The following is a 20275-nucleotide window of genomic DNA, read 5'->3' as shown; positions in this document are numbered from 1 at the left end:
TAAGACAAAAAAAACTATTTACGATTCAATCGGTCGCATCTCTCGATTTCTAATTATAATCATTTGAATGCGGACATCTTTGGATTTCTTTTTCAAAAATGTCATGATCGATAAAACAACTTTCACACTACTCTGCAAGATATAATATACTAGGCATACGTTAGGAAAAGAGTTGATGAACGTGTGACCAAAAAGAAAGAATTCGATTTTTTTTATTAATATTTTCTCGAATGTCCAATACTAACAATTGCGAATGCCAACGTGGTCATTAAAAACATGGTGTTTTATATGTATACATATTTAATTCAAAATTTTGTGCCAATCTTAAACCCAATGATCGGCCCATCCTAAATACAGTTGTGTGCGACTCGTATGAATGGTAGATGAGATCCTACGTATGTCGATACTAACCTCATTTTATTTCAACAGATAAAATCTTACCACACATACAATTAGAAAAAAAAATGAGTCATATATATATATATATGAACAAATTTTGGTCGTCATCTTATCATATGAACAAGTTTCAATGAAATAAACCCGCATGAGCCGCCCGTTCATTACTTTACATAAAATAAATTTCCAAACCATTACATAAATGTTTGAGCAGTTTCGGCCTTTTTCTATGTCAGCCATCCGAAGTCCTTCGCATAAATTCTCTCCCCCTCTCTCACAGAATGTAAATGCAAGCAGCTTTACCAAGAAGCTCGGTGAGTTCTTCCTCTTCTCTCCTTCCCTTCAATCTATCATCTATGCTGCTTTTTTATTTCCTATTTTCCGATGTTTTTCGTAGATTTACATGTTTTTTGGCTTGCAGGATTTATCTCTCTGTGAGATCTGAAGCATTGTTTTGTGAATTTCCTCGAAGCTCATTTTATCGGCTGGAAATGAAGCCGAGTGCTCAGCTGAGATCGGCTGTTTTTCATCTCACTCCGACTAGAACTCGGTATGTGTTTTGTTAATTGCCACTTGTAGTTTTTATGTGAATGAGATTTTATTTCGGTGCGTGCGTGCGTGTATTTTTATAGTGATCTGGGGAATGATTGAAGATGACGTTGGGTTATTGCATTATTAGATTTTGGCTGTTTAAGGATTTGTTTTGTCCGTTGTTGTTTGGGAATTTTGGATTGCGTAGCATTCATGTGTGAAACTTTCGTTAGAGCTTCTTGGATAGTGTATGTAACTTAAATGTACATGTAATGCTCATTTGTTTTTTAGTTCAGATTTGGGAAAAATCGATTTGTCTTTTGTGATGACAGGTGTGTACGTAATTTGATGGCTTTGTAGTTGATGTTAACTGTTGATTAACGAAGATTATAATTGCATGCGGACGATAAAAGACTCTATTTATAGTAGGAGAATTCTGATCACTTGATTTTCTCGAGAAAACAAATTTTTCACCGGGTTTGGGCGAAGGGGGGGAATGAGTTGGTCATAAAAATAATTCAGTGTTTGTATTTAGCTGTTTTTTAGTGATTTTTTATTGAGATTTGTTAGATGTCCCACGTCGGCGAGATTAAGTTCTTCAGAGTTGTATATATTGACTTGAACAATCTTTTTCTTAAGCTAGCTTGGGTTGGAGGTAAGTCCAAGTCTATGATTTGACAAGATTACTTAGTTCACTATTTCTTATGAAAGATAATTTTTATTTTGGGAGAACTAGGCTACCCTTTTTCCTAAAATGTTTTGGGATATGAAGAGATTTAAGGTATTTTTTGTTGTAATCGGAATATTGACAATTTTTATCTTCATTTCGTTTTATAGTGTCAATAGACTCTGATAGTTTTAGCAAACTACTGTGTATAACGAGAAGAAAGAAACTGCAGTTGAAATCTGGTGACAGTATTTAGGTTTAGGTCTTGTTATTTGTATGTCTTGAGTTTGACCGTTTTCACGAACAGGTGTGATTTGATCATCATATCAAATGACAAGAAAGAAAAAATTGCTTCGGGATTGCTGAATCCTTTTCTCTCCCATCTGAAGACTGCCCAAGATCAAATATCGAAAGGTGGTTATTCAATTTTACTTGAGCCGAAAAATGGAAGTGATGCAGCTTGGTTTACGAAAGCAACTCTTCAAAGGTTTGCTGAGGATGCAATATCATATTAATGTCTAGGTTATCAGTCTTGCCACATTTATACTTATGGTGCTATCGTCAAAAATCAAAAGTGAAACTCTTCCCGTACTCATGAGATATAATTTTAGAACACTGACTTAATAATCTTTACCAGTGTGAAGTGGTGATAGCTTATAGCCACCTTATGCGTAGGAAAGAAAAGCAGAAATTTCTGCAGAAATATTTTTTGCCCTTTAAAAATGTCGATTACTATTTGTCCTTTATATATCTTATTACAGTTCCCAGTGATCCATCTGGATTATGTGATGTATGCTAGGTGACCAACCAGTCCCTAGTGATAATTGATCGATGTTATTTCTTGACTTGAAAAATCCCTTTAAAGGATGAGAAACTATGTACCAACTCTAAGGGCTTGCTACTATCTTCTTTTCACATCTTTTGAGAAACTCTTGATGTATACTATTTCACACAGGTTTGTTCGTTTTGTGAGCACGCCGGAAATCTTGGAACGTGTGCACACATTAGAAACTGAGATCTTACAGATTGAGGAGGCAATCATCACTCAGAGTTGCAAAGATATAGGGCAAACCATTGTAAACTACTGATCAATGGAATGATTTCTCTATGTTCATCATAAGGCAGATTGATTTAATTCTATTCTTTATTTATTTTGACAGCTGGAAGATCATCAAGAAACCATGAGAGGATCTGAAGGTATCTTAGAAGACAATATTATCCGTGTTTACTAAGATGGGTCATTTTGTAACGTAGCATGCTTTCTGGTGAACAGGTCTTGGCTATGTATGTTAACTACAAGCTTATTCTCTTCTTTACTTTTGATCTGCTATGCCTGTTCATTTTTGAATTACATGATACCGTAGAAGCAACAGAAAATAGAATTAACATGTTGATTACAACAGTCCCTCCTTACCTGTGCTGATGACTGGTCTACAAATGTTTATCATTTGGATGACAAGTGTATGTATTTACAAGTGGTTGCTGCTTGAGAAATGGATTTATATCTTAACAAATGGAGAGACATAACATTTACTCTTTGCGCTCTAAAATAACATACAGGAAACAAATATTTACTTGATAATGAGGAGAAAGCAATTGTTCTTTACAAGGTGACTAAGAACTCTATAAGCTCTTCCTTCTATCTCTTAATTACCATCTTTCACACTTTTGATTTCCTGACAGCCCGAGGCACCACTTCCTGAAGCTGATGGGTCATGCTTGCAGGAGGGAAATTCTAAGTATGTACTTCAATGCATTGTAGGATATTCCATGCAATGCCATTGTTTCGTAATACATTTTGTTTATGCATGACTGTTAGCTTATTTCATGGATTAAGCTTTACCAGGCTTGAGGTTGTGTCAATCTTAACATGGCTCGTGAGGCTTACAATATCAAAACTGATTACTGATGTGCAAAGGTCCAAAGGATATATTATACTTCCACTCAAAAGTTCTACTTCATGATACTTAAGTTTGTGGCATCGTTCTTTAAAGTTTTGATTGGTTTTCAATTCCATCTTGTCATTTGCAACACTATGTTGACGTGCGAATAAATTTTTTTATTTTTCTTTCGAAAGTTTTTCTTCATCTGAATACTTTGGCTTTCATAATTTGTGTCTTGCCATTTTTTTGCCAAAAGATGATGGTCCATTATGCAATAGAGTGGAGGGAATTTGATTTTAGTGCCTTGGTTTATAGTTGGAGCTTTTACTTCAAGTTTTAAAAAATTGCGTGGTGTTTTCATGGGATTTTGATTAGCACTAGAAAATATTAAATTTATGAAAAGGTGAACAAAACATTTTTTTTCTTGAATTTTCAGGTTCACACACCTAAATGAATAAAAAGAAAAAGAAATAAAAAGGCAGGGAAAGGATCTTCTTCCTAGTTTGATTGCATGCACTTTTTGGCGTTGTTTTATTAGATCCATGTCCTGCCTTTTGAGAATTTTATAGTAGTTAACATTCCTGAAAAGCCGTAGGTTCTTGGTTTAAAAATAAAATGTTTGATAGAAATTGCTCATATACTCCGTGATTGGAGATATTGGAAAGAATTTATGTCATATTATTTTATTGAAATGATCTACTTAACCATAGTGATTTATTGCTATCTTCCACTTTACTTGTTATCTGTCGTCTTTGGAAATATCACAATAAAAAGAATTTCTTGGGGATTTTGGCGGGTAGAAATATTCAATGAATTTGACTCACACGGACTATAAAAGTCTATGGCCAATGTGATTGCTATGACCTTTGATTTGTTGAACTTATCAAAGCTTGTAGATCATGTTTAGATGAGAAAGGAGATGAATGTAAACGCAATGAGATATCTGATATCCTGACTGTCACCTTTTCCTATTGAATCAGAGTTCAGCTTTTGAAAATCCTCGAAACACGCAAAACAGTGCTAAAAAAACAACAAGGTATGGCATTTGCTCGTGCTGTGGCAGCTGGTTTTGAAATTGATCACGTGACGCCACTTTTATCATTTGCTGAGAGCTTTGGGGCCACGCGATTACTGTAAGCTCCTTCTCGACCTCTTCCTGATAAGTATGTAAAAGACTAGGCATTGATCCATACATAACCTGACACTTCTATATGCTTGGAAATTTCCTTGAATTGGCTATATCCACGTGACAGAGAAGCATGCTCAAGATTCATAAATCTGTGGAAGAGTAAAGATGAAACTGGTCAATGGCTTGAACTTGAAGCATCAGAAGTGTTGGCCACTCGATCAGAGTTTTCTGCAATAAATGCATCTGGTATTTTTTTGTCTGGCACTACTGACAAACATGATGAGCCAAACCATGAGCTGGCTACAGAGAGTAATGGGAAATCATGCTCGACCAATAATGAAGGTAAAAATCAAGTCTTTGTGAGGTGTTACACACAAATTTCCGGTGAAAAGAACATACTATTGGTTTCTGTTTGGCTTAAATTTGATTTCTTTGTTGATTCATAATTTTCATTTTGTCATATTTCTGTGGATAACCAGGATGCAGGGTTTGTATCGTATGCACTAGTTATTTCAGGAAGGAAATGTATGACGATCTTAAATTTGAAGAAAATTGATGTTAATCTACAAAAATATCTTGTTTAATCGAATATCAAGAAAATAGAGTGATAATTGTAGAATCAGCAAGTATCTCTAATCATGCTGGAGCCAGCACTAAACTAATTTTATTCCTTCCATACCAAAGAAATACTTTCTTAGTGGTTTCCTCAATGGAATTCAAGTTTCAAACATAGCCTTGGTGACTCAAGAGTCAACATGAAATGAAGCAAGCATCATAGAGTCTTAGTGTGACATGGTATTTTTTTTCATGCTTGTTTGTGAACAAACATGAATCCATTCAGGATATCATAGATATGTAATGTTTATTTCCACTGCTCCAGCAGATAACTCAGCTCCAAATGGTCAACAAGAATATTTCCAGGGACAGTTTCCTCATCTAGTTTTTCCTTCGTGGCCTCTGAATAATCCCCCCGGTGCCCAACCAGTATTTCCTGCATACCCTGTTCAAGGAATGCCATACTGTCCGACTTACGCAGGCAGTGGCCCCTTTTTTCAGCCACCTCATTGGCCCATGGAGCACACCTCATCAAATTTTGGTCATCAATCAGGGCATAGAAAGCAATCAAGTGATGGTAGGGATAATAATGGTTCAGAAATGTCAGATATTGAGAGAACTAGATCATTGGATGATATGCAAATTAGTGCAGAGTTTCCAGACAGCCGTAAACCGCATAGAAAAAGTGGAGGATCTAATAAAAAACAATCTGGCACGGTTGTTATACGAAATATTAATTATATAACTTCGAAAGAGAAGAAATCTGGCAATGAATCCAACTCAGATTCAGATACTGACACTGATGGAGAATATAAAAGTTCTAAGAGTGATGGTCTTGAGATGATCCATCAAAATAGTAACAGATCTTTGAGAAATAAAGGAAGCCATATGAATTCTTTGGATAATTTGAGTTTCAACAATGTAGTTTCTAATTTTGGAAAAGATGCTGATGATACGCATTGGCAGGCTTTTCAGAACTGTTTACTCCAGGAAGGTGATGAGCATGCTGGTGCTTACAACAAGGGCATGCTAGCCATGCAAAATAATACAAAAATACGGGCAAACCCAATGGGTGCTGATCCACTGGCTCATGGTTCACCGGGGCGAGGTGCTTTACAAGTTGATAGGATTAATGGCACCCACGAAATTGATGAACGAACATTCCCTAGGTCCAGGGGATCAGATGATTTTATTATTGGCAGTCAACAGAACCAACAAAAATTCCGAAATTCATTGGGTGCACTAGATGTGAATTGTTTTGAGGCTGCCACCAATCAGATGGATGGAGAATCCTCTCAGGGAATGACCGATGAGTCTTTCATTGTACCATTTCGTACACTGTCAATAGATCAAGTTGGAGGCAGGGATAGATCTGCTATTGGTATGGGCTCTGAGATTCCATCAGCACAACAAAATTTTGATTATGTTAGGAATGTAGTCAATTATGAACCTGATGGTTTAAGCTTAATGCCAGAACGTGGAACTGAGAAGAGATCAATTGGATATGACCTTACTCAGGACTATGAAATGCAGGTCTGTGCTGAGAGTTCTCAGGAAAAAGGGAAGAAAGAAGTTGCGGACCCAAAGGGAGGATTACGAAAATTAGACAAGGATAAGAGATTGAAGGTCAACTCGGATCCTTTGAGTAAGCAAAGAACTGGAGGTCCTATAAGGAAAGACAAATCTTCAAAGATGAGTCCTTTAGAAGATGCACGTGCCCGTGCTGAGAGGCTGAGATCCTATAAAGCTGATCTGCAGAAAATGAAAAAAGAGAAGGTATGATATTTTCCTTTTTGCTTTACAATCTCAAATATTACTTGCTCGACTAGACTAATCAAAACTTAAGTGAGCGGCATGTTCTTACTGCCGATACGGTGGAGTAATACTAACCATCATTAGGATATGGGGCCTACCTATTATTTCCTCCAATTTCTCATTATTCGAGGTCTTGAGGATAATATGTATATGTTTGGAGACCATGTTCGATTTTCCGGTATGTTGTATTATATTCTTGATAGGCTTTGCCTATATTCTAATGGTCAACTCTTTGCAGGAAGAGGCTGAAATGAAGAGAATTGAAGGTTTAAAGCGGGAGAGGCAAAAGAGAATTGCGTCGAGGTGCAGTTCCACCACCACTTCTGCAAAACCATCCTCACTCTCACCTCAAATGCCAACAAAGCTATCTCCAGCCACTGATAAAGGATCTAAGTTCGGTGATTCTGAGCCTGGGTCCTCATCACCCTCGCAGAGATCAAAAATTAGAACTTCAGTTAGAGCGAGTGTGCCACTCAAAGCTTCCATATCCAGTAAACTAAATGAGGGGGGTCATGTGGCAGCTAATAGATTGACTAGGTCCGCATCATCATTATCTGAACCGAAAAGAGATAGTCAGGGTGTTACACCTGATTCTAAGGCTTCCATGGCGCTAATTAGGAGGTTATCAGAGCCTAAAACAATCACCAACCCTCCTGTTATGTTGTCAAAGGCACGAAGTGCTGAATCAGTATCAAAGAGGAAGTTGTCTGAGGGGCCTGAGAGGAACAAAATACCTGCTATCATAAAACCTAGACAGAAGTAAAGCTGTGATGCTGCCTGAATTGAAGATTAAAACATCAAAAGCGCTTGTAAATTCAGGTGAGAATGGATCAACTGTAAAAGGAAAACAGAAGGTGAATGGAATAAATCCTTCTACAAATGCTGAAGTAAATGTGAAAAACTCCAATTGATTACATCAGATTGATATTGATGAGAATCCGATAGTTGAGAGAACTGTTGTCATGCTTGAGTATGAGAAACCTTATGCTCCCACCTTGCATCCATTGGAAGGAAAGTTGGAGATGGGAAATAAGCATTACAATGATCGTGACACAGGAGAGAAAAGTAAGGTGATATCCAACTTAGCTGATGCGCGTACTACACCACCAGTGAGACGTGTTGATAACCATTTCTTACCTTCTCAACTCCAAAAACAATCAGATTCTAATGAGGTGTGAGGTGTAAAATCGATAATTTATTTCATGTCTACCTTAGGAATAGAGAATATGTTGGACACTTCTACTACCATTTAGGTTTTGGCAGATCGAAATTCAGATATGAAAGAGACAAGCATTCCACCTGTGAGGCAATGTTAATTGGTGTTTAATGAACCCCTTTAGCTTCTTTTACAGGATTGGCTCGCATGCTGCATTTATAATGCTCTGAGTGTGACCGATAGTAGGATGCAGGGTGGGGGGTATAATTAGCGTGCGCCGTCTTCTATAGTCTGCAAACGATACTCTTATTCCTTTAAATGCTGATTATGATGTACAAACTTTATAACTTGTTCTCATAGTCTATAGAACATTTCTAATTATTTTCTATAATATTAATGATTTTTAATTTTTTCCGGAAATTGGAATTAATGAAAATTTAATAATTAATATAATATTTTAATTTTATTTATAATGTTTTAAATCAATTAATTCTAGAAATTTTATTTATTTATTCAATCATTTTAAGAATATATTACTAATTAATATATAATGATGACATTTTAGTAAATAATTAACAATTATAATCAAGTTAAAATCATATCAAACATCATATAATTTATCATAATGTGTTGTTTATCTTTTATTTTGTATTTTATAATCACTTTTATTATATATCATTTACTTATTCTATTATATAAATCAAATGGTTGTATATTTTGGATCCAGAAAATTACATATACCAATATCTTTTCCATAGTTAAGAATCACCTGTAAACATTCAATTTCAACCTGATCTTTATATTTATTGGTTGGAGAAACTTCAAAGAATACTGCATGGAAAGCTATGGACTATAATATTGATATTGATGAAAACTCGAACAATGTACCTCTAGAGAAAGGAATTGTGGAAACCATGTGTGAAACGGATTCCACATTCCCCGATTCATTGAGGAAAAAGGCCTCAATGTGACAGAAAATGGTAGCCAATGTGATGCGGTGACTGTTGGTTCTGGCTGTGGCGGAGGTGTTGCAGCAGCTGTTCTTTCTGGCGCAGGACTAAAAGTGACCGTGCTTGAAAAATGGACAATTTGTCTCTTGAAGGGCCTTCCATGAATGAGATGTATGACTCAGGAGGAATTCTAGCTACCCTTGATGGGAACATGATGGTTCTTGCAGGAGCGGTTCTGCGGTTAACTGGTCGGCCAGCATCAAAACACCAGATTTTTTGCTGAAAGAATGGCAACAATCATAAGCTTCCACTGTTTTCAAGCATTGAGTATGTTTCAGCGATGAACAAAGTTTGTGAAAGAATTGGCGTGACCGAAAAGTGTCTCAAGGAGGGTTTCCAGAATCATATTCTGCGTAAAGGTTGTGAAAGTCTTGGTCTCGAAGCTGAATATGGGTCAAGAAATTCATCAGAAAGTCACTTTTGTGGTACTTGTTGCTATGGTTGCATTAGAGGCAACCTTTGGCCTTCGTAAGAATCATGTTCAATATTGTGAAAGGTCTTTCATACTTTAATTTTTTCTGGTTGAGACCTTTCACATGTCCTTGAAACTTTTCACATGGCATTGTTGTTGGTGTTTCATCTCCCCGACTGTTGTGCTTCATCTACCATCTTTAAGACAACCTTTGGCCTTCGTAAGAATCATGTTCGCTAGCATAGTGCCTTGTGCTGCAACTATGCTGGTTTGTCCGTTATATCATGGGAAACAGACATCCGCTGAATCTCAGAGCACATACCGGAGGGGACGAATCTGTTTTAAGAAAACTGTACAAGTTACAGGCCTCGGTTTGATTTAATTAAACATTATACTACTGTTTTCTTCATGATACTACTTTGCTGGTTTTATACATTAGTCATACTGTAAATTTCACGTTTGCTTGGTTTACCTCATAGCTATCTGTCTTTTTCATTCGATATATTTTGAACAACAATTATTTGACATAAAATATAGAATTCCATATCATATAGATTTTTCTTTTTATCATGAACATGTCGCGCATTTCTCCAATTTCCGACACTGATCAAGCGAAATTGTTAGAGAAATATATTATACCATTCAAGAAACGCTTAGGACTAGATTTGTTACCATTTAACATTCCTCCAAGCCCATGGACCACTACAAGTCACAGGATTCAATCTAGGAAGGAGAAAGATAAAAACCATAGAGTTGGCAAAGAAATAATCAAAACAATTTTTTTGCATTGCCATTATAAACAATTTGCAACATTTAAAATTTCGAGGAACTCTAATAAATTTGAGTAAACTAACAGCTTGAATAGATTTATATATTTTGTGCAGGATACACACTCATATGATCAAACTCTGGTTGGCACTTCCCAAATGAAGATGGACACACTTGCAGCCTTGCCTACTCGATCAGCTTTAGATGGAGACATAACGCTCACTTCTTGGTTAATAGAGGTAGAATCCTCGATCAAGTGCTCGACGATTTTCGGATCCCTTGATGAATGGGGAATAGTCTTGAATGACCTTCCTGCCAGGTCTCTTTGATATGTTGATAAAAGGTGCTGCAGGTAAAGTTCATCCATCAGAATCCATCTCGCGAAATGGTAAGGGAACTGTCTTCACAGCTCTGAACTTCCCAACGTTGTTCAGATGCTCATTTTCCAGTCTATATAATCAAATAATATATAGTTAGTTTAAACAAAATGGTCCTCGGAGAGGACATTTTCCCTCCAATGTTTTTTTTTAATATATACCTATAGTAGTTCCAATGTCCACGCCTGATGACCTCCAATGAAGCTAGGAAAAAATCGAGTAAATGTGACTTGAATGCCCCAATATTGAAATGCATCACAGTCTCCACCCATGCTATTCTCAGGACAAGATTGAGGGCCTGAAAATCGCATTTTGTATATCAGAATACACAAAAATTCAGAGACAACAACCTAAGCATCTCAGCAACCAACAATGAACAAAAGAAAGATGAGCTCACAATTGATACATAGTAAACTCCTTTTTTCTTCAATATCAGGTCGTCTCTTAACCACAGATTCTTGGATTTTGGATCAAAAATACCCCAATCTTTGACGAAATCCCAATACAGCTGATAAACCGTGGCTACGATCGAAGTCACCAATACTATTGCCATCCACAGATTTGATGGTTCCCTAGCATAAGTCAGCCTAGCTCCGGCTGCCACCATGGCCGAGACATACTTCCCAAGATTAGCCAAATGGTCTGGATTGGATTCATCAAACCATCTCCTCGCACACTAAAGTTTTTTTTATGAAAAAAAATCACAAATTCGTAAAACAGGACATGAGAGCTACAGTGTTACATGTCTGAAATCCACTCAAAAACTATAATGTAGTGGCTTGTAAGTTTAAGAGATTTTCGACCCGATAAACTAGTCTTTTGAATTTGATTGATTCTTCTTTTGGACCTGGTCTAGTGTAATTAAAGGACTTCCAGAGATGTAAATCCTTATTCTACCTTTGGGTTTAGAAGTGAAATGACAAGTTTATATCGCAAATTTTCTGCATGTAAGACAACACGACGGCAACGTCTTACCTGCATTGCACGCCAGTAGTAAGGCGCGAAGGAAATAACATAAGCAAGCTCCCTATAAAGTTTGCCTGATTTACATGTTTCATACTGGTGTGTTTTGATGCTTCCAGCAAGAAAATAGCAGGCTGCTGATTCCATGTGTCTTAATAATGTAATCTATGAGATAAATTCAAGATGTCACTTTCATTTATTTTGAGACTTGAAATGGTTAAATATATAGTCAATATGAAGACTACCTGACTAGTCAGTTGATCAGCCATGAAGAAGTCTACCATCAGAACCTGCATATTATATTTCATTTGCACGACATATGGAAGGTGTCACATATTTTGCAAGACAATAACAAGTATACTAAAAAAATTGTTGAATTTGCTTACAATTACCTTATAAAATGGAGAGCAAACAATGTTTCGTGTAACTCTGAGGAAGCAAAAGCGTGTTGAGCGATAAAATATGTTAAATGGACACACCAAGAGGATGACGAAAAACTATTAAGTCGAAACAGCAACACGTGTGTCAGCACGAGATTTTGAAATCAGAATCAAAACAAGTATTACCATTAGTTCTTGCACTCATTTGATCCAAAACTTATAAGCATGGTTAGGTACTCGAGGTCATACTAACCAGTAACAGAACTCCGGGGATCATATCGACATGGTGAGGATAAAGACCAGTGGAGAGTAGGATAAGATGAATGATCATTGCTCCCACAACGGCTGTCATCAAACAAGTGCAGATGAGGAAAGCATCCCTATACTTGAGGGCGGTGCTCGATTGAAATTCGAAGATGAAGTTGTGATTGATCCTCGTGTTCTTCCACATGAAAATGTTGCATCCGTACATGAACAAGTGCAAGCTTAGCAATGCAAACATGCTGCATTTTTACACGTTTCTCTTAGGATTAGCATTCTTTGATAATTGATACTACAAATGTGGTCGCAATGAGAGTCACCTCTCTTTTACATTAACTAGCATAATGCGCGTGCGTTGCACGTAATATCAATTATATTATAAAAAAAAAAAAAAATTCTAAAAAACAATTTGAATCATTTTGTTATTTATCTGGACTTAATTTTTTATCATATTAGACGATTTATAAGAACTTATATAACTTACTTTCAAAATTATTTTCCAAATTAAAATTCAAACAGTTGATTTTATATTATATAATAAATTGTAATGAACATAATATATAGAACAAAATGAACTGAAATAAATTTTTTTAAAAAATTATATATTCAAACATCATGTATAAAATATAATAACTTAAAAATCAACCAAATTGTGGATTTTATGAATGTATAAATCATAATCTACAAAAACGAAGCATACTAAAGATAAATAATTATCAATTTAAAATCATTGTGACTAACTCATAAAAACAATATCAAAACAAATGAAATAGTAATATTGATAGTAAAATATAACTCATAATATTTAATTTAACATCATAAAGAATTTTTTTTACTTTTTATTTTTTACAATTCTATAGACTAACATTGATGACCATAATTTCTTATTAAATAAGTTTTAAAATAATAAATAAATCAACATATGTAAAGAAATGCACATTCAAATAAATTATATGGTAAATATCAAATAAACTCATATAATAATTATTAAATATAGATTTTAAACTATTAATATGATTTTCACAATTAAAATTTGAAATATAACAAAAGAAATAAACTTTCATAAAAAGTTGTTATTTTTGTATCTATTGAATTAGTTAGTTTGATTTCAAAATAAATTAAATAAAGATATTAAATATCATATGTAAAAATTGTGATACTTTGACAAATGCTAATCAATGATTTATAATTATATTTATTATAAGGATTATATCATATTTTTACAGTAGAAAATAACTTAGAATCTTTTTATTGCTCATTAAATCTATTTTCATGAATTACATATTCAAAGTTTGATTGATGATTGATTTTACAAGCAACACATGTAATTTTTTAGTTATACAATTTAATAAATAATTATGTCTATAACATATATATTTGTTATAGTCGTTTTTTTTCATATTTTTTTGAAATCATATTATCTTTTAAAATCAAAATTAAACTCTTTTCTTTCAATTCTTTGTTAAAAAACTCATAAAATATGGTAGTTATTCTATTCTTGCACATATATTTATAAATTTTTTATATATCTTTTTGTGATACTATAAATTTTTAACACTAAAAATATAATTACAATAAAATCATTGGAAAAAAAATGTAGAGAGAAAATTAAAAGGATAAAACATTTAAATGTAGTATAAAGATGAGTTATTTGATAAAATTAATATAGGAGTTACATTCTATTCTTGAAGTGTATATAGACTAATAGAAGGTTAATTTTGTCATTGAATAATCGAAAAACAATTACTTTTATACACAATTGGTATATGGATATAGATAAAAATAAAATTGCACCGTGATCCCTGATTCTTGGCACTCCATGGAGTTGAGAAATTCAAGGTGTCAAATCCTAGTTGATAGGAATTTGGGCTTGGAACTAAATGGGCCAAAAATTGAGGAGTGGGCCAGACAAGAATGATTTCATCTGGCATGGCATTGATTGCGAGGCCCTAATCCATCATTCTCTATTTTTGTTTTGTTTTTGGTTTTTTATATATTTATTAATCTACCAATCTTAATATAAAGTTTAATGCTCTAACGTTTCTTATTTTTATGGAAAATTTCAGTATGATCTTTATTTTTGTTTATTTATGATTTAAGTTATATATGTTATCAAATTTCAATTTTTTCACGTATCTTTCGATTTTTCACAATATTAGTCATTTTTCATCATAGTGCTGATGTAACATTAACACAGTATACATGTACATTGTCGCTAAGTGTCACCTCAGCTCCACGCTAAAAAATGACTAAAATTACCCAAAAAATTAATAAAAATAATGAAATAAGATTGAATTTTGACAATCGAAAAAAAGACAACATATTGGGCAAAAAATTTGTATCATACCGGAAAATGATGATATGGTGCATGAATATTGCTTAACAACCATAACAGAAATAATAAAGCATAACAATAAACATATAAAGAAAGATGGTGAGGAAATGAGGATAATGTGACGCAAAGTTTTGTTAATTACCTGAAAATAGGGTATACAGTTTCCATGTAAACAGGGGAGAACATGCCTCTTAGATGTGCCAATATTGCGTATACACTGAATAATGTTACAAAACAACCTGTAAATAACCCTGCAAAATATATTACTCACAAACTTAGATTGATTATATCTATAGACGATTTATCATTGTATTTATATATATATATATATATATATATATATATATATATATATATATATATATATATGTGTGTGTTAATTCTTACCGACGAAAAATGTAACCATGTGAGATTCGGTGTTTTGTTGGGGTTTCAAGAACTTCATGGCCTTTTTCCTATCACTGTTTGTGAAGTGCTGGGTGAACAAGGTCTCCACCTCGTCCATTAATCTCACAACCTTTTTTAAAAAAAAAATCAAAAAAAAAAACCATTTCCTATTTAACACTATTAAACCTTGAAAAAGGAAATAATAATGGATAATTAATTCAAAGTCCAAATGCATGCTAATCCTCGAATACTACTTGTGAGGCTAGATCGAGGCTAAATAAACAAGAAGAGAAACTTAGATAAAAGGATGAATACGTGCAAATAAATTAGTTCTTTCCTTAATCTATCGAAGCAATTTGTTATTATTCCTCTATCTCAACGTGACATATACAATTTTATAAAAATTTAGATACTAAGCCAAGTCCAGCAATTAACAAATTACACTTTCCAATTTAATTGGATTGGTGAAGGTTGGGGTGGTTTTTGTGGTGTTTTCATGTCTTCGTTCCATGTTCGCTCAAACACGACTGCACAACTGACTTCGGAAGTTTTTTTTTTGGTGGAGTGAAGACGGATACAAAATTGTTACTATAAAATCTCATTATACAATTGTGCTCGCATTACCTTGGTCAAATACGTGACAAAATGTTATCAAAGCCAGTCGATTGCATTAACACGGGAAAGTGTTACGTGCATGTGCAGAAACCTCCTATTGAACCTACAAGAAAAAATGCTATATGCATGGAAGATGGAAGTCACGTCTAGAATATTAAAGATGCGTAATTATAATACCCTTTTCTCTCAACTTGAAATGGACTTTTAAAATTATTTGCATGGGCTAGCTAAAATAGATTTTTACACCAATTTTTTTAACCATTTTACAGAACGAGCACAGATAAAAGGTAATTAATTATTCTGATCACTTTATATACTTATAGCTAGCATTATAATGAATTTCACATTCTCCCAAACTATTTTGTTTGAAATCTATATCTCCAATTCTTCTCTTTTAAGTACAAGTGCTTGCATGATGTAGACCGGAATTGGAATGTAATATTTATGAATGTTTTATGAACTTAAATTGGTATGAAAACAGACTAACGCATGCTAATTATATTATTTCTCAAGATAAAGGACTTCAAGTCATCAATTAATTAATTAAAATAAGCACAGTCTTAGAATAAGTGGTAACTACTTGTATCATATGATTTTATTATGGAAATCATGTTATAGCATGTTACGTTACCTTGTCGGAACTAATGAAATAAGCCCTTTTCACAACTTTGAGGTAACTTGCTGAGGCTTGCTGGTTTGACACCTGTTGATGAAAATACCAATCAAAACTCCAAATTATTTTTTGGTGGAAATTATTGTAATGATTTGTAATAAGGAATTTGTGTAATATCCCAGTTATTCAAGAGATATATCTCCATAACGCAGATTGAATTTTCTATAATAATTGTTGTAATTGAGTCTCGAACTCGAGATTTAGCTCGTATCTAAACGACTTCTATCCGTGATTTCCATTTCAATCTATTTAAAAATTTGCCAAATATTTCATATTATTAATAGGTTTCCAATCCTTACCTTGTCAAATTTCTTGAGTATCTTTGTGAAGGCCACCATATTCAGTGAGCTGCCAAAAATTAAAAAAAAAATATTAAAAAAATATATGGTTTTAACTACCAAATCTCTTATTGAAATGATATTGCATGCGATGTTCTAGCTATATTGATATTACGTTCCATACTTGTTTGTTTAGCATGGAAGTTGAAGCCCACAAGGACATTTTTAATACCTAATTAGGGTGAGTCTATGCTATATCGGAAGATTGACTTTCGGTTTTTTTATATAAGATGATCAGTCGATAATCTCATTCTAAAAACAAAAAATGTGAGGTTCATCAATTTTTTTTATTTTAATATAAGATGACCGATCGTAACATAAACACACCGGAAGTAGTGTAGGATAAACTCAACTATAATTAAGTTTGTTTTATTTGAGAGTGAAAGATCATGTGACATTACCAAATAAGTCGATTAATTAATGCAAACGGTTCAGAGCTCTACCACATGACACGTTATGTTTCGACTTATGTAATTAACTACGTTATTTAATTCAAAATATTCGGGAAACATTAATTTCGTCCATATATATATATATATATATATATATATATATATATATATATATATATGGACGATATTTTAATAAATTCTAAGTGGCGTCTATCAATTAATTAATATCATAATGTCAAATAGATAAAAAGTTATAAAACCCATATAATAATACAAAATAATAATAAAGAGCTATTTCTATTTATATTTATATTTAATAATAATAATGTAAAATGAGAAAAGGATTGGGAGAACCTGTATTTTTTCAGAAAGCCAAGGCCTTTATATAATTCCACAAATGCCCCTCGTATCATTTTTTCAGCACATTGTATCTTCTTTCTGTTTATGTACTCTCCTCCCTTTTTAGGGTTGTTCACCAGATCCTCCCACAGCATCGACGTCACGGCGGCTATAGTTCGCGTTGGTGTCGTGGCCGGAATGTCGATCCTCATCCTCATTTTCGGCTTCCCGTTTTTCGACTTCGCTCGCGTCGCCGAGTTCACGAAATTAATGCCATTTTTCTCCAACGTTTCAATGACATCATCTGTTTGTGACTCGGTTGGACTAACACGGAATTCGCTATGGCTTTCTGCATCATGAAGACAAAACGATGATGTATGTGAGGAACTAATTAAAGGAGTTAAGAGTTTCAAATTAAATAAGTTTTCTAATTTCTTTTACCACATCCACAAATAATATTTCTTTGGAAAAAATTGTTTTTGTAAAGTAGTTTCTTTACAATAAAATCTAACTAATATTTATATACACCAAAATCATCATCTTAATTTAATAAAGAGTTATAAATTATGCAATTAACTCAACCAAGAATGATGCCAACTTAAAATATAATTGATATTTCATGCATAATGCATGAGCTAGCTTTAATCAGTAGCAACTATTATGTATTCATTATCGCTATCATTTGGATAATGATTAATTCAAGTTGCTAGAGAAGTACATCGTATATATTTAGAAGCACGTTCATTTTGGCTAGCTATTGTGCCAACATGATTCGACCACGTAAGGGATATATATACTCTATCCAGAAAACAAAACACAACTCACCGGAAAAATCAGAATTTAGATCGGACGAGTTAGACCGAGAGAAACGTTTCGAGGTCAAATGGTTGGAAGCCACGCTTTTCCGGCGCCATTCGTCGAGAACTCGCTTGAGGTCTAGTAATATTTGAAGTTGCTTATTCAAAATCTCTCCTCTTTCGAGAAATTCGCTTTCTCTGGTCTTGTAAAATTGGTTCACTTTGTTTAGCTCGTCGTCCAACATCTCAAAGAACATCTTAACCTATGAAATCAGACAACAAAACTCGAGTATCGGGCACCACTTTGACAATTAGGTAAAACTCAATCCACAATACGTATTTTCCTTTTAAAGTAATACGCAAATTCTGCATATAAATACTGGTTTGAAATTTTTACTTTTTTTTAATGACGATAGATTTCACGATTACTGTCATTTGATGAATAATAGATAAACCTCTGGACGAACGTATTACCCTGCAAACCATGCTAGCATGTACTAGTGTGAATTACTACACCTATATATTTGAGGAGGTTTTCTTTCCTTTGCTCCTAGTTTTATCCATGGTGCCGTGGCATATGAGACCGCAAGCATATTTCGTTTTTATACATTTTTTTGCACGTGGTTATTCTGAAATGAAATACTCTCTTTTTTTTCCTTGTTTATATCTCAAAATATTCAAATGTTTTTTTTTCTCCAAACGAATTATAATAAAAGATAAAGTTTAAAAATATTTTGTTTGAGTTAAATATATTATTTCGGTTTTATCATAAAAATTCACGTGAAACGGAAAAGACAACAGAATTATACATACAGACCTTTATGTATGATTCAAAATTTAGAATTATGATTAAAAAAAAAGTAACAATAATATTATCCAATTAAATGGAGATAGGTAGTTAAATAAAGTCATAAATATTTAAATTAAATAAATATAAAAAGTGGGTTTTAATGGCAGTACCTCGTCTTCTTGAGAGAAAAGCTGAACTAGCTCAGTTTCATAAACTTCAACATCTTCCTCCTCTCCGTCTTCTCCTACGCTAATTTTACTTTTCACCTAAACAAAAAATAATAATAATAGTATTATTTAATTATGATAATTTTTCTTTCTTATTATTTTTTAAAAATATTTATATATTAATTCGGGTAGTTAAATTATCTATCTAGTTCACGATTCTTTCGTGATACATGGTGACAGCAAACCAGTTTCGTGCTTTATCTCAGTTGAAAATACAAGAAAGCGAAAAGGAACAAAACAACCAAAAGTTGGATCAATTTTAACAATTGTTGGTGGTTAAATTTTTAATATGTGCCAATAAAATATTAAATTTTCTTCAAATAATAAAAGAAACAAAATGAAAAAGAAATAGTACCATTTCCGTAGCCAGCATTGATACGGTGACATATTAATTTATTTCCTTGTTTTCTATTTTAGCTGAAAAAATTCACTAAAATCTGTAAATAAAATAAAATAAATCTGCATTCGAGTTTGCCAAGTTCATCAAATATTCACGTTTTCTGCTACCTTTTTTCACCAGTGCTTACCAAACAAACAATCATATTTACACATATTGGATAACTATACGAAATGTCAAAAACTTTATATATGTATGAACACTAATTAATCCCGCAACCCAAAGTGGTTTACTGTCATCATCAATGCACAATATAAATATAAATATTATATTTTTCATGAGATATACGGATGGATGGATGGATGGATAGTACTATCTTTTCAATAGTGATTAATTAACCTGGATAATCTGAGGGTCCTCGTCTTGGTTTTTCATCCACCTGGAGACTTTATTCATTAGAATCCGAGCAGGGTCGAAAATGGATGCACCGTAATCATAGCTGATGTGCGGAACATGTCTTGGTTTTCTTGCCAACTTAATATTTTTTACATGTTTCTTCAATTGCCAATAATTTACAAATGCATCTTTCCATTCTGGGATGAGTTGTGCCTCAAGTTCTTTGGAGAATTTCACCATGTTTTATGAGGAGAGGAGGAGGAGGAGGAGAAAGGAGAGCTTTATTGGCATGAAAGTGGGATTCGAGGTTTATATAAAGAGGAGTGGAAAATACATAGACGACAAC

At 33.6% G+C, this 20275-nt stretch overlaps 2 protein-coding genes across 2 annotated transcripts; one reads left to right on the top strand and one right to left on the bottom strand.

Annotated features, from left to right (window-relative positions):
- The first annotated feature begins 823 nt into the window (after positions 1-823).
- Positions 824-8482, top strand: LOC140813735 (uncharacterized). The gene is made up of 10 exons (XM_073172401.1): positions 824-946; positions 1902-2081; positions 2550-2670; positions 2755-2791; positions 3155-3204; positions 3278-3333; positions 4458-4610; positions 4731-4948; positions 5487-6937; positions 7215-8482. Exons 1-10 carry the CDS (start codon positions 888-890, stop codon positions 7737-7739), a joined length of 2850 nt encoding a protein of 949 aa, XP_073028502.1. The 5' UTR covers positions 824-887; the 3' UTR covers positions 7740-8482.
- A 1837-nt stretch (positions 8483-10319) lies between these two features.
- LOC140814903 (phosphate transporter PHO1-like) lies at positions 10320-20275 on the bottom strand. The gene is made up of 15 exons (XM_073173998.1): positions 19933-20275; positions 19140-19235; positions 18208-18442; positions 17398-17731; positions 16613-16661; positions 16272-16343; positions 15026-15155; positions 14781-14889; positions 12296-12545; positions 12055-12159; positions 11908-11952; positions 11675-11827; positions 11097-11375; positions 10861-10997; positions 10320-10772 (listed from the first exon to the last, which is right to left on the bottom strand). Exons 1-15 carry the CDS (start codon positions 20167-20169, stop codon positions 10682-10684), a joined length of 2322 nt encoding a protein of 773 aa, XP_073030099.1. The 5' UTR covers positions 20170-20275; the 3' UTR covers positions 10320-10681.

This window comes from Primulina eburnea, chromosome 15 (genome assembly GCF_022965805.1).
Source record: "Primulina eburnea isolate SZY01 chromosome 15, ASM2296580v1, whole genome shotgun sequence".
In the NCBI taxonomy this organism is placed as follows: domain Eukaryota; kingdom Viridiplantae; phylum Streptophyta; class Magnoliopsida; order Lamiales; family Gesneriaceae; genus Primulina; species Primulina eburnea.
This window is presented reverse-complemented; position numbering and strand designations above follow the sequence as displayed.

Excerpts from the sequence above, each read along its gene's own strand:
- LOC140813735 (XM_073172401.1), top strand. The coding sequence starts at position 888 with ATGAAGCCGAGTGCTCAGCTGAGATCGGCTGTTTTTCATCTCACTCCG. Across the intron at positions 2,671-2,754 it reads AAGATATAGGGCAAACCATT|CTGGAAGATCATCAAGAAAC; the intron begins GTAAACTACTGA and ends TTATTTTGACAG. Across the intron at positions 6,938-7,214 it reads AGAAAATGAAAAAAGAGAAG|GAAGAGGCTGAAATGAAGAG; the intron begins GTATGATATTTT and ends AACTCTTTGCAG.
- LOC140814903 (XM_073173998.1), bottom strand. The coding sequence starts at position 20,169 with ATGGTGAAATTCTCCAAAGAACTTGAGGCACAACTCATCCCAGAATGG. Across the intron at positions 16,662-17,397 it reads GGCTTTCTGAAAAAATACAG|CTCACTGAATATGGTGGCCT; the intron begins GTTCTCCCAATC and ends AATTTTTGGCAG. Across the intron at positions 12,160-12,295 it reads TCCCCGGAGTTCTGTTACTG|TTTTTCGTCATCCTCTTGGT; the intron begins GTTAGTATGACC and ends TCGACTTAATAG.